This window comes from Pongo pygmaeus, chromosome 8 (genome assembly GCF_028885625.2).
Source record: "Pongo pygmaeus isolate AG05252 chromosome 8, NHGRI_mPonPyg2-v2.0_pri, whole genome shotgun sequence".
Taxonomy (NCBI): Eukaryota; Metazoa; Chordata; class Mammalia; order Primates; family Hominidae; genus Pongo; species Pongo pygmaeus.
In genome coordinates, this window is record NC_072381.2 from 96,019,088 (window position 1) to 96,033,724 (window position 14,637).

Sequence of the window (14,637 nt, forward strand, 5' to 3'; positions counted from 1 at the left end):
AAGGTGACTATGGTTAACAGTAAGGTATTGTTTATATATCACGAAACAACTAGAAGACAGTTTTTTTTAATGTTATCACCAAAAATGCATGAGGTGATGAATATGCTAATTACCTTGATTTGTTCATTATACAACATATACATGTATCAGAACATGAAATTGTGCCCTATAAATATGTATAATTACAATGTGTCAACTAAAAGTGAAAAAATAATTGAACTATCACCTTATTCACCTTTACTACACATTGGTCATATTTCTGACCAATCTAGATTGTTATGGTCGTAGGTGAAGATGCCTGTGTGACCCTGCAAAATTAACACTAGATATTCTCATGAAAAACAAAGAGGTTTGCTTCATATGACCTTATTCTATTTGCAGAAGTAATATTCTCTTCTACTCCTACTTAGGAAATATCAAGTACTGGAAAAGGCAAAATATCTCTTCTTTACAAAAATTAACCAAGAAGAGAATTGCATGCTACTGCATGGAACAGATCCTTCTTCCCTTCTGAGACCGACAAGAAAATCGCATAAAGGAGTACTAGTTAAGGTGTGGTCCACAGACGAGAGACTATCTGTGAACTGTTTGTGATCAGTAAATAGAGAAATTGATGGGTGGAGCATGTGGGTGGGCTCCTGTAATCACAGCTAGGAGAGAGGATTGCTTGCGTTAGAGTCCATCCTGGTCAATAACGAGCTACTCTCTCTAAAAACAAAACAAAACGAAACGAAAACTCAGCAGGCCACCAACAGGGACACTCCCCAGGTCAAATGACCGAGCCTCTAATTCTGTGATTGTTGTTGCTGTGCGCACGTTATTAAAACAAACAAACAAACAAAAAGTGAAGATGTTTAGAAAGTTTACAGTACTTTGGCATTGTCCTGATATCCAAGCTCCTGATCAGCAGATTCTATTCAGCCAGGTATAGGGCAGTTCGAGTGTTGTCAAATTTGTGATTCCCATGAGGCCAGGCTGCTTACTGGTAATGCATAAAGGACCACATCCTGGTTCGCGAAGAGTTTGGGGGTAGAGGAAAAGAAGGGAGAAACTGATCCTTCATCACAGGTAGTTTGAGAGCACTGATGTAAACTATAGTCACACTTTTGTAGTATAATTAATTATTATCCTCAATAGGTCATTTACACTAAGTCGGAAAAAAGTGGAAACATCAGATATGTGGGATATGCGTCACCTTGAACATTTCTCAGCTGGAAAAGTGTAGAACATCTCAATTTTGCACCTCCCTTTTCAAACGTGTCTGGCTAAATCAATGTTGGCTCTAACCGCTCGTCCTAGAGCGAGTCCTGCCATCTTGTGGTTGAAGATGTTGACTGCAATAGAGAATAGCGTGCTTTGACATCAACAGATCTGAATGGGTAAAAAGACCCTCGTCTTGGGGTAGTTCTCTTTTGAAGTCCTAGAGTCAGTCACACACAAACGCCCTCTTCCCGGTAAGTCCATTGTAAACAACGGAATGGACTTTAGGGAAAGGAAAGGAAAACGTGTTCTTTAAGACTCTTTAAATAGCGTTTTCACCCATTAGCAGAATTCTCTGATTCATGAGCAGCGCTAAGTAGATACTGTGTGCGTGCATTTTGAATGAATTCATTTCTACACTATTTTATAGGAGTATTGAATAGTTGGGAATTGGAACCCCTCCAGGGGGAACCAAACATTGTCATTCAGAAGAAGACAAAGAGGGATTGAAATGAAGCTGTTGATTTCAACACACAAATTCTGGTGGTAGTTGAAAGCAAAGCAAGTAAGTTTCTCCGAATCCCTAGTCAACTGGAGGTAGAGACGGACTGCGCAGGTTAACTACAGCTCCCAGCATGCCTGAGGGGCGGGCTCAGCGGCTGCGCAGACTGGCGCGCGCGGGCGGTCATGGGACTTCAGCATGGCGGTGTTTGCAGATTTGGACCTGCGAGCGGGTTCTGACCTGAAGGTTCTGCGCGGACTTGTGGAAACAGCCGCTCACCGTGAGTTGCCCTGGCTTCGCGCCTGCTCAACCTCATGCCACCCAGACCATCGGGCCACACTCCGGAGGAACTATTTCCTGATGGGTCTCGGTCAGGTCTCCCAGAGTCTCTGGGATGTCCCTGGAGGCTGATGCCCGCCGAGGTGTTGGTCTGATTCCTAGCGCGGGAAACTCGAAGGTTCTGGGGGTTGTTATCTGGTTCAGCTACTTTCCTGCAATGAGGGAACTGAGGCCCAACGAGGGCGAGGGATTTGCGTAGGGGCCTACAGCTGATAGATTACAGAAGCCGGAGCTGGACTCCAAGGGTACAATCTTCTAAGCTTCTAAGTTACTATCAGCCCTTCCTGACTCTCACGACAGTATCTAAACAAATGCTGGAATTTGGGGCACGGACGGGAAGCGCCGTGGAGGCTTGGAGAAGGAGGAGGATGTGGGAGTGTTGGAACAATACTATCTAGACAGAGAGAGGGTAGGTGGGGGCAGAGGACATAGACGGCGGAGTGGAGGTGGAGGAGGAGGCTAGCATGGCCCAAATCGGAAGGGAAGCGAAAGCCTTGAGAGACGAGAACCTGTTTTAACTATTGGAGTTAGTCATGGGTTCTGTATTCCGTAGACTGTAAAGTGTGGGAATAGAGAGATCAAAAAGAATCAAGAGGTTCGTGCAGTAACATCTCCTCAGACAGTTTTCAGCTCATTGTGAGTTCTGTTTACTGATACTGTTCAGAGGTGGTGCTAGAAATGACAACCACTTCTTGGCAAAGTGAATCACACCACTTTTTTATTGTCCTCTTTATGAAGTATCCGTGGCGAAATGACTGTCCCTTTCCACTGCTGCCACTAAATGAACGTTACCTCTGTGGTACTTTGCTCATCAGCACGAAGAGGAAAGTAGACATGATGATCTGGGCCATTTAGCGCTAATGTTCTTTGATCCTGTAAAATAAGTTTTCCTGGGTGTAGTTCGTCGCAATTATTACCTCCTCAATGAGGCTTTTCCTGATTCCATCCCATTTTTGAATAAATCATGAGCTTCTTAAGAGAATTGCCATGTCTTATCCTTTTATTTACTGTGCTTAACACGTTCATTCTGCAAGCACCAGTACATGGCAGTTACTCAGTTAATGCTTGTGGAATAAACTGAACACATTAAAAAAATTAATACAAAAAAAGTTAATAATGATTTCTTTAGAGAATTTCCCCCAGTTTAAAATACACTTGAAAGAGATGTGGTAATATAGGTACATTGTTAGTGGTTGTTTATAAATTAAATGGAATTCATGGCATATGACAAAGTTGCCTCAACTTACAAGTCAAAGACAAGGGACTGCTCTGCTATTTCATGAGTCTGAAATAAATAGTGGACATTTGCAAAGAATAGGGAAGACAGAGCCCTGGTTCTTAGTTTCTGATGTGGTATAAGAAACCAATAATAAGCTTCAGAAATATACTGTGTAAATTAAAATACCCTAAAGCCTGATTGGGGAAGTAAGTACTCCTAAGCTGCCAGATGAGGAGTAGTCTAGGAAAAAGTTTTGTGGAGAAACAGATCCTAGTTGACATTTCTGTAGAACGGTAGGGACGTTGTTTAGTAGCCAAAAGGATATCCTAAATGGGTATAACAAGGAAGTTTAGAGCAGATTTGGGAGTGTGGTAAAGAAGAATAGGGAGGAGGTGTGGCTGGTTGATTTGACTAACTGAGTGCAAGGTGAAGCCCAAGATACAGGCATACTTGTGATTTTTTTGTTTTTAAGGGTAACTCTTCAGGGAGCCTTTTGTGACCCCTACTCCAGGTTTCACTGTGCTATGTACTTCCATAGAATCCTTACTTATAAAAAACATGTATTTATGTACAATGACTTGCTTAATTGCCTTATTTGCCTTAGTTCTCCAACAGACTAGGCTGTAAATTTCTTGTGGAGAAGGATTATATTATTTATCCTGTATGCTCAACACCAGTTTAGGGCTTGTCAAGTAATGGATGCTCAGTAAATATTTGAGGGAGGAAGGGAAGAAGGAAGTTGGACAAACTGTTGAGAGTTTGGCATTGATATGTATTTTAATATTAATATCCTTTCATCCCCATTGGTATTTTTAAAAATTAAAGATGGGAGTCATGATTTAGATTTTTTTTTTGGTAGCCCAAATGTCCAGAACAGTGCTAACTGATGAGGATAATAAAGCAAGCCCTTGACCTCAAGGAGCTCCCAGTCTGTCGATGGTGTGCAGCTTAAAATGGGAAGTGGTCAGTGGTGTGAGGGAGTTATCATTCCATTTCTCCTTAGAAAAGGGGTCTCTGAAGGAAGTAGAAGGATAAAAAGCAAAAGAAATGAACGAGAATAAAAGTGACAGTGATAAAGTAGGAACTTGATGGGATAAAAATGAATACAGGGACATGAAAGAGAATGACATTTGAAAAGAAGAAGCACAAAGTTAAGAGTTTTTAGTATCATTTTAATAATAATTCATAATGGTTAAACAAAGACCTGTGTGCCAGGCACTGTTCTCAAACACCTCATGTGTATTATGTCATTTAAATTTCATGACAGGTGTATGAAGTAAGTGTTGTTATTTTCACCATTTGACAGATGAGGAACCTGAAACTTCATGTTAAGTAACTTGTAAGTGGTAGTGCGTAGACTTTAAATCAGGCAGACCGATACTAGAGTTCACATTCATAACCACTCCTCAAATGGCCTCCTACTCTTGACATCTAGAGTCAGGATGGACCTGTATTACAGGAAGGAGAGGTTGTTATATTTAACAAAAGTGTTCAATTTTTCTTTTTCAGTTGGCTATTCAGTTGTTGCTATCAATCATATCGTTGACTTTAAGGAAAAGAAACAGGTAAAATAATATTTCTAAAGTTAATAAGTTCATAAATAAGTATTTGTAATTCTGTTTATATTGGTAATTTGGAAGCTACAGATTAGAATATTTCTTAAATGCACCCCTTTGTGCACTATTACTTTTCTATTTTATATGTTAACAGTTGAGCTGATGCATATTTATACAAACAATGAAGATTTTTGTGAGGTACTATGACATAGTGTTCAGGATTCTTAAAGTTGATTTGAAATTAAGTTACTTTCACTATTCAAAAAGTGCATTGTTACTGGCTGGACAGTAATCAAAATATTTAGTCCTTTTTATTTTATTGTCATGGGCTTATTAACTACTTTCTCTCTTAAACATTACTAATAAGTATGTATATTTCTCTTTAGGCCAACAACTGTATCCTTTAGATTGTTTCAGTCTAAAAATTAGTTTTCATTCTTCCTATTCACTGATGTTTACAGTTGCTTCTCTATTTAGCTTTCTTTTTGAAAATAATTTTAAAAAGTTTTTTTGAATACCAGAAATCACCTTGCTTTCTTTTAAAAAAAATGCATGTCTTTTTCTGAGAACCCCTCGTAGTTTTTCCATTATGCCTTGTGCTATTAATGGATACAATCTGCGGTAACTATTTATTGTTTGTTGTAGGAAATTGAAAAACCGGTAGCTGTTTCTGAACTCTTCACAACTTTGCCAATTGTACAGGTAGGTGTTTTGTTGTTTAAGAAACATAATATCTATTCAGTTAAAAGGTACCTAATTATTGTGCTATTCTCTAGCTTGAGCTGCACCTTACTCTGAGTACCAGTCTTACGTTTTCCTCAAGGCTCAGCTCTTCAGGAAACATTCTTTTACTATCGATTCAGTACTGCTTTGATGATCTTCTTTCCTGAAGTCCTACAACTTTTAAATTATCTCATTATGTAGTTTAAGATAGATACATCTCTTTCTGTGGCTGTATTGTAAATTCCTAGAGAACAAGGACTGGGTTTTATTGATCTTCACTATCCCTTATAGCCAGTACCTTTTAATGAATACTTTCCGCTGGTAAAAAGGAAAATCAATTATTGTCTTTTGTGCTTTTTTGACATCATGTTTTTTTTAAATAGGGAAAATCAAGACCAATTAAAATTTTAACTAGATTAACAATTATTGTCTCGGATCCATCTCACTGCAATGTTTTGGTAAGTTAATTATTTTTCTTCTCTCCTTTTGGCCTTGTAAGTTGTATTGATTTATGTCGAACAATGTTGCATTTTGTCTTCCCCATTTTACATTTTCCCTCGCCCCCCCCCAAACCATGACACCTGCCGGCTCTCCTTGTCCGCAGAATTCACACAGTGTAATATGTCTGTTCTACTTACTCATGGCACATGTGTCGTGATACCACAATTAAAGAATCCTTTGGCAACTGTTATTCATTGAACTCGCGTGCACCAGACTTAAGGTGGGTGCTGGGGGGGTATTGCCATGAATAATAGCACAATCCTTGAACTTATGAAGCCTAAAGTTTAATTGGCAAGACAGGCACTGAACAAATAATAATTACAAATGTAAGGAATGTTCCAAGGTAGGGAAGTGGTAAATAAAGGATGCTCCGGGAGTATGTAACCTGAGTAAGTTGATATTCAAGCTGCGAGACAGAAGAGTCAGTAAATGTTATATAGGTGACAAGCAGGGAGCTAGTGTTCCCAGATAGGATGGATTATGCATAGGTCCTGAAGCTCAAGAAAACATGGTATTTTCTGGGAAGTGAAACAAAACAATAGGGCTAAGCCTAGCGAGCCAGTTACGTGGCATGAGGTTAAAGATATACACTTGGGTGAGGATTCCAAGAGCAGTTAAAACCTTGAAGGTTTTAACTAAGGGAGTGAAATGAGGTTTGAATTACAGAGAATGGATTAGAGGGAGTTAAGGAGGGACTTAAGAGTCATCCAGGCGGGAGAATTGATGGGATTTATTGGTTAATTGGATGTAGGATGATTACTCCCTAGGTGGCCTGAGCAGCCAGGTAGGTAATGGTACCATTTCTTGAGATGGACCATACAAACAAGCAGGTTTGGGGGCATCCTGATGAGTTACTGTGAGAGTTTCAAAAGAGCCCGTCAAAAAAGATGCGCACGGTGGCTCATGCCTGTAATCCCAACATTTTGGGAGGCCTAGGCAGGCAGGTCACTTGAGGTCAGGAGTTCAAGACCAGCCTGGTGAACGTGGTGAAACCCCATCTCTACTAAAAATCCAAAAATTAGCAGGGCGTGGTCGTGGGCACCTGTAATCACAGCTACTCAAGTGTCTGAGGTAGGAGAATCACTTGAGTCAGAGAGGCAGAGGTTGCAGTGAGATCACACCAGTGTACTCTAGCCTGGGCAACAGAGCCAGACTTCATTTCAAAAAAAAAAAGATGTGGCCTTCAGAAGAGTGATCCCAATTACAGATGGTGCTTTGGAAGTGGTCACCTGCAGTGAGTAATAGAAATCACGGGAATGGATAAGACTCCCTGACCAGAGTGCATTGTGGGAAGAAGAGGTTTAGTACAGAGTCCTAAGGAACTTCACTATTTGATGGTATAAAAGAGGATGAGCTAGGATTGGAGACTGAGAAGGGACTACCCTAGAAGTAGAAGGACAGCAAGCAAAGGGAAAACAGAAAAGGAGGAATGAAAGGTCTGCAGGGTCAGTATACCTGTGTAGTCAAGCAGAAAGGCAAAAAAAAAAAAAAAGTCTGTCAGATTTATTGATGTGACAGTCCTTGGCTGCCTAAGCAAAAATCATTTCAATGGATGTAATAGGGATGTGAAAAAATACAGACTGTGCTGCTGACTTTGCTTAAGAAATTTGACTCCATAGGAGAATGGGAGGCATAGGGTGGTTGGTGGATAAGAATCTGCTGCATAAAGAGATTTTGTTTCTTAAATGAGAGAGGTTTGGGTATGCCTACTATCAGGGGAGAGAGACAGTGAGATTCCCTGAGAAGGTGAACTGTTTTATCTTTAGCTGGGATGGACAGCTCCATCATATAATGGAAGTAATTAAGGAAAGACCCCCTTTATAACAGTTACTATTGCTAAAGAAATTCTGAAAAGCCAATTTTTGGTGTCTTATACACCTGCAAGGCAGCATTCTGGTTCCTTAGGCCCAAGTAGACATAAATGGAGCTGACTTTTGATAGGTTGTAAAGACTTTCATTTACTCTTGTTACCATGAACATCTTGGTGGTTCGTTTTTGTCTCCTTCACAAGTGGGAGTGGGCAGGTGAAGGAGAGCGGATCCCAGATCCTGGCTATTTCTAAGACCTGGACCCTGCCCTATCTCAGCACAAGTCTGCCTAGCAGGCCCTCTTACCTGCTCAAGCACAGCACCTGCTGCTTCTCTTATACCCTCCTAAATTTTATTATACTTTTTCTTTTTACAAAATAAGATACTGCAAAATTTTAGAAGATGCCAACAAGCAGAGAAGAAATACCACACTTTATTCCATAATTCAGAGATTGTATGTTTGTGTATAATTATATTTTTTTCTAGTCTTTTCATATACAGACTCACACAATTTAGGTTTGAGATGATATTTTCTTTCTTCTTCGTTTTTGTTTTGTTTTGTTTTGAGATGAGGTCTCACTTTGTTGTCCAGGCTTGAGTGCAGTGGCATGAACGCGGATCACTGCAGCCTCAACCTATGGGACTCAAGAGACCTTTCTGCCTCAGGCCCCCAAAGTGTCTGGGACATAAGTGTGTACCACCACACCCAGCTAATTTTTAAATTTTTTTGCAGTGATGGAGTCTCACAATGTTTCCCAGGCTAGTCTCAAACTCCTGGGCTCAGGCAGTCCCTCACATCGGCCTCCCAAAGTGCTGGGTTTATAGGCATAAGCCATCATACCTAGTGTAATTTGATTTTTACATCTCAAACACAATGTTTGGTACATGGTTAAAGTATAACAAATGTAGGAAGGAAGGAGGAGAATGATTGGTGAGATGGATATTTGTATCTAAATTCTCATGTGCTTAGGTCTTTTCTGCCAACATACAAAGCAAAGCAGAAATGTCAATAGTATATTAGAAGTGTTCCATGATTGAAATATAAGTGTGAGTCAGTCACTAGACAGAATTTCATGTGTATGGATTTTTTTATTGTATGATAACATTCTTTTTGTATTCCTAGAGAGCAACTTCTTCAAGGGCCCGGCTCTATGATGTTGTTGCAGTTTTTCCAAAGACAGAAAAGCTTTTTCATGTGAGTAACAGATAAGTAAAAGAAAGTAGTATTTATATGTTATATAAGAAGTCTGATGTTCTGACTTTGTAGATGACCTGTTTTCACTCATCTGGAAACTTTTAGGATTTGTTATTTATACTTGGAGTTTCTAGAACCCCATAAGGGTATATATAACCGGCATTTGTGTTTTTTTGTTTTGTTTTGTTTTGTTTTTTTCATCCTGCTAACCTTTGATGGGCTCAGTTTGAAAGAGCCCGTTTTCTTCTGTTTCTTTATCTCTGCTTCATTCATTCAAAACTTCTCTTAGCTAAGTGTTGATCCATCTCTTTCTAGCTCTAAAATAACTTCAGTTTCTGCCCTTACCATTTGCTGCTCCTTGGGAGGGAAAGGAGCAAGGTTCTATTGTAGCATGAAAGTTTCTACCTCTGTTTCGGCTTCCTCCTTTGCATGCTCTGAGGTATAGCCCATATGCCAGCATGATTGTCTCAGCTTTTAGTCTTTCAGAAATTCTTCAAAATCAGCCATTTGCTAGTATAATCCCTCTTCTTATCTTGAGAGCCTTTATGAATTGAATTTCTTTTGTACTTGTAAAATTGCCATTTCATTGCCTTTGCAGAAGGGAAAGGAGCTTAACATGTATGCTTGTTTGTCACCTTGAGACAGAACACCCTGGGCATTTTAAATGATTACATTAGGGAAAAAACAATTGTAATGCATTTTACTGTATAAAATGAGGTATAGCTACTTTTAGAAAGTTCGAAAGTTGCCTTTATCTAGGTTCACTAGTGTCCATCTGCCAAAAGTATAAAATGAGGTATAGCTACTTTTAGAAACTTCTGAAAGTTGCCTTTTTCTAGGTTCACTAAAATGTCCGTCTGCCAAAAATACAACCACCAAAGGTACTACTCTTTGATTTTTTTTTAAAGACTAGTCAAGTGTCCTGTTGAGAAGAGGGGAAAGAGTAGAACAAGGAGTTCAATCTGTGACTGTGAATAGTCAATTAAGATAACTGACTGTGAACAGTCAATTAAGATAACTGACTGTGAACAGTCAATTAAGATAACTGACTGTGAACAGTCAATTAAAATAACTGACTACCTTCAGACCAGCCTGGTCTTTGAGGTTTTAATGTTGCATCAGTTTTTTTTGTAAGCAAAATTCGACTAAAATTGCAGAAAGATGTTTTTCCTAGATGTATCCAGTAGATGGAGCCATTGACTAAGTATGTTAATGTGTGTGGTAAACATAAATAGTTTTCAAGACATACTATCAATTCTTAATTATATTAACAAAGGGAAACCGCACAAATTATTTATGGGTGCCTACTCTTTTTGTTGTTGTTGTTACTTCCTTTAAAAAATGCAATTGTAGGCCGTGCACAGTGGCTCGTGCCTGTAATCCTAGCACTTTGGGAGGCCAAGGTGGGTGGATCACTTGAGGTCAGGAGTTCAAGACCAGCCTGGCCAATGTGGTGAAACCCCATCCCTACTAAAAATACAAAAATTATCCAGGCGTGGTGGCACGCGCTGTAATCCCAGCTACTCGGGAGGCTGAGGCACGAGAATTGCTTGAACCCAGGAGGCAGAGGTTACAGTGAGTTGAGACTGCACCACTGCACTCCAGCCTGGGCAACAGAGTAAGACTGTCTAAAAAAAAATTTTTTTTAGTGCAATTATAGATACTCTCAAGAATTTTGTTTTAGTTAAAGGGGTAAGTAGAAGCAAATGATTTTTAGTCATAAAAGACACCTGTAGAACTTTTTAAAATCAGGCACATTCAGCCCTCGCCACCGGAAACTCTGGTCCAGTAGATTTGGGGTTGATTCTGGGTATCTGTTTTTTCATGTTCTGTAAGAAAGTATAATTCAGTGCCGAAACCACTAGTGTTTAATATAAGGAAGACCATGGGCATTTCCAAATTTGTTAAACAACCAACAGCAACTTAGTTTGCTCATTAAATAATAGCAACTCAGGTGTGATTTAGAATAAAAGTTGCTAATGTACCAAGTATTTTGTTGTACATTTGGTTTCTGGATTAATTTTGAAGATCATGCAACTTACATTTCCATATCCCTTTACTGATGATTAGAGAAACAAAAGAAGGTATACATTTGTAAAACCTTTCAAAAACTTTTACATATTTATTTCCTTTAACTTTTACAACAATCCTGTAGGATAATTGGGACAGATATTTATTACTATCCTCATTTTATAGAGGAGAAAATTGAGATTCAGGCTGAGTGATTTGCTCTAAATCTCCCAGCAAGTGTGTTCTAAAGATAGGACTTTGGGTTTTAGACTATATTGTAATTTCATATAATAGTTTTACTTGTTTATCTTACTGTTTTTCTCAGACTTAAAGTTTGAATTTGCTGAACACATGCTTGATGATAGTAGATGGGCCTGTCAAAAATACTGTGGAAGATGGAAGAAAGCACAAAGTATTGACTTTACACATATACTCAAAAGTTATATGAAAATGCAGTTTTAAAAATTGGAACATCTTCTTCTTCTCTATCCAAATGTTACCCATTCCTTAAGATTAAATTGAAATTAGAGTTCTCCTTGTTTTCTATAGGAAATCAATTTTAAAAGACATCTTTCTTTTAAAGCTTTGATAGGTATATCATGGTTTGGAATCAGGTCAAATGCAAGCAGTTTGTGTCTTAAGTTACATTCTATAAGTGATTTTGTTTGTTTTGTTTGTAAGTTGATTATCTAGAATTCTAACAGGTATCTATCTCTATAGGTACGGTATTTTAAAACTAAGTTAGGTCTCCAAGATGAGTCATCAAGCATACACACACACAGAGACACGTTTATGTCAATAGTAGTATAAAATCTAACCACCTTAAATAGCATCATTTCCATGGGACATAACATACCATTATATTTTCTACTCAGAGTATCTGGAAGATGTCTCATAGAAACTCCTTCTCCATAGCTACTTAAGGAGATAAGGCAGAGATTAAAGATTTTGAGGGGGTCCGTTGGTTAGGGGTCCTTGGGATGGGGGACAACGTGGAATATGACACAGAGAGTTGCATAGAAGCTTCTGGAGCTTCTGGACCAATTATTCCCATTTAGGATTTAAAGCAGCTGAGCAGGTTGAGGAGAATTCAGGTTATTTAGTCCAGTGGTCTCTAACCTGCTTTGATTGTGCACCCTATCAGTTTAAAAAATTTTTGAGCCTGCTTCCAAATATATATATTGCTTATAAATTATTTGCATCTCTCATTATGCCAGTGTGCCTTAGAAAAACTACATACACACAAAACAGATCTTAAGATAGTGAATTAAAAAGTAAATGGGCCAGACGTGGTGGTTCACGCCTGTAATCCTAGCACTTTGGGAGGCCGAGGCAGGCGGATCATGAGGTCAGGAGAAGGAGGCCATCCTGGCTAACACGGTGAAACCCCGACTCCACTAAAAATACAAAAAATTAGCTAGGCGTGGTGGTGGGCACCTGTAGTCCCAGCTACTCAGGAGGCTAAGGCAGGAGAATGGCATGAACCCAGGAGGCGGAGCTTGCAGTGAGCCGAGATCGCGCCACTGTACTCCAACCTCGGTAACAGAGCGAGACTCCGTCTCAAAAAAAAAGTAAATGGTGGCTGGATCCAGTGCCTTGTGCCTGTAATTCCAGCACTTTGGGAAGCCGAGGCAGGGTGACCACTTGAGGCCAGGAGTTTAAGACCAGCCTGGGCAACATAGTGAGACCCTGTCTCTATTTTTAAAAAATAAAAGTAAATGGAAATAAAAGTTTTATTTTCTTCCTGCTCCTGAAATTCATGCCTTTCTTTTACAGAGGACTGTTGTAGTATCTTGAGGAAGGGGGTGTCCTAGTGTTAGTTGGAGTATGGTCTGGCTCCACTGGCTTTAGAATTACCTGGGATATTTATTAAAATGCAGATCATTAGGCCATACTTAATGAATCAATGGAGGTAGGGCCTGGTTGTCTCCATTTTCGATACATTCTTTAGGGGAGTTTTATGCACATTAAAATTGAGCACCACTGTTGATGGGCATCTCTCTTTTTCCTTGGTAAGCCTGATTGTCTCTTCATAATTTATCAACCTGATATCTTTGAAAGGGATTCAGGGAGGAATATGAACCCCTACAGTGCTATTCCTTTTGTGCCATAGAGGCAAAGATGTGTATATATGTGTGCATTTTTATGGGAATACGCTTTCTTTAAATTGTCATAGGAGTCTCTGGCCAAAAAAAAAAATTGGTATGGACAACTGATGTGAATTAATATGTGACCTACTAGTTTTCAGAGAAAACCATTATAAGATTCTTAACTCCAAGGCTCTATTGGACCTAATTTAATCTTTTAAAATGATATAGAAAGCATTTCATTGCAGTGTGAACATTAACTCTTATTTTGTGGTTATCTAAAAGTATTGATTGAACATTTTGGTTAATAGAAAACTAAATAACAAATTAATTTAGTTTGGGGCATTCTAAGATTGAAGTGTCAGAGGGAGCCATGTGGAGCTGTCCCTTGTAACTAAAAGTTTATTATAATGCATGTATTTGCACGTACTTCAACCAACATAGAGCCATTGTTTAATTGGCCACTCATATAGGAGAAGGGAAGAAAGGAACAATATGTAAGTAAAAAGTAACCTAATTTAGCTTTATTCTGGGGAGAATGTTTAACAGGCTTTTAAAGAATTAATCAGCTTTTTAAACTGAAGAAATAATCTACATTCACGATGATTAATTTAAACAGTACAAAGGTACTGAAAAGTATGCCTTACTTCCACCTAAAATTCCTTCCCCGTTTCTTCCAGAAGCAACCACTAGTAATAGTTTTTGTGTATCTTTTTAGAAATATTATTTACCTCATCTTTTTTTCCTTTGTTCTCCCCTTTCTCCCTTCCTCTTTCCTTCCTACCTAACACCATGCTTCTTTTACCTTACAGTTTCTTAGACGTTGTTCCATAATATCCATTAGAGATGTACATCATTTCCTTTAATGAGTTGGTATATTCCATCATATAAAGGGATCATAATTTATTTAAGTAAAATTGAGGGATGTTTAATTGTGTCTAGTCTTTCATGATTGGTATTGCAATGACTGTCATTGTACTAATGTCCCCTGAGCCTTTGTAGGGTATATAACTACGTAATATATTTTTAGAGTCTCTACACTTATAGAGACTTCTCTACAGGAGACTCCACTTACACCTACTACATACCTATAAGTAGAATTGTTGGTGTGTGCATTTAAAATTTTGGTAGCCATTGCTAAAATGCTTTTCAAGACCTTATACTGATTTAAAGACCTTGTGAGTGCCTGTTTATTCATTCTCATGTCAGCAAGGTAGTACCAAACTTTTTTATCTTTGCCAGTATGATAGATAAAAAATGGTGAACAGAGCTGAATTTGTTTCAGCTGTCATTCAGAGCTTTTCTTCATCCACTCTTATTAAATTTTCAATGACTCTTTTATGAGTTGGACAGCTATGGCAGTTGGGATGGGGCAGATTCTTTATGAGCCAAGTATTTCTGCCAAAACAACATTGCTTCCCAGGCTTACTAAGTTACTATGACTGTCTTAAAGCTAGCCAGCCTCTGATCTCTACTTCCTAAAGCCCTGGGCTTGGA

General features: G+C 38.8%; 1 protein-coding gene across 3 annotated transcripts in view; it reads left to right on the plus strand.

Annotated features, from left to right (window-relative positions):
- Window positions 1-1,855: 1,855 nt before the first annotated feature.
- The window catches only part of RPP30 (ribonuclease P/MRP subunit p30), a 31,360-nt gene continuing 18,578 nt past the window's right edge, over window positions 1,856-14,637 (plus strand). For 2 of the 3 annotated variants that reach the window (XM_054435893.2, XM_054435892.2), the window contains exons 1-5: window positions 1,879-1,982; window positions 4,770-4,825; window positions 5,462-5,518; window positions 5,923-5,997; window positions 8,972-9,043. In XM_054435893.2, the coding sequence (XP_054291868.1) occupies window positions 1,901-1,982; window positions 4,770-4,825; window positions 5,462-5,518; window positions 5,923-5,997; window positions 8,972-9,043 (342 nt within the window). In that variant the 5' untranslated portion in view covers window positions 1,879-1,900. Of the gene's footprint in view, window positions 1,983-4,769; window positions 4,826-5,461; window positions 5,519-5,922; window positions 5,998-8,971; window positions 9,044-14,637 lie in introns of all 3 variants that reach the window. The other variant, XM_054435891.2, reaches the window with a different exon arrangement.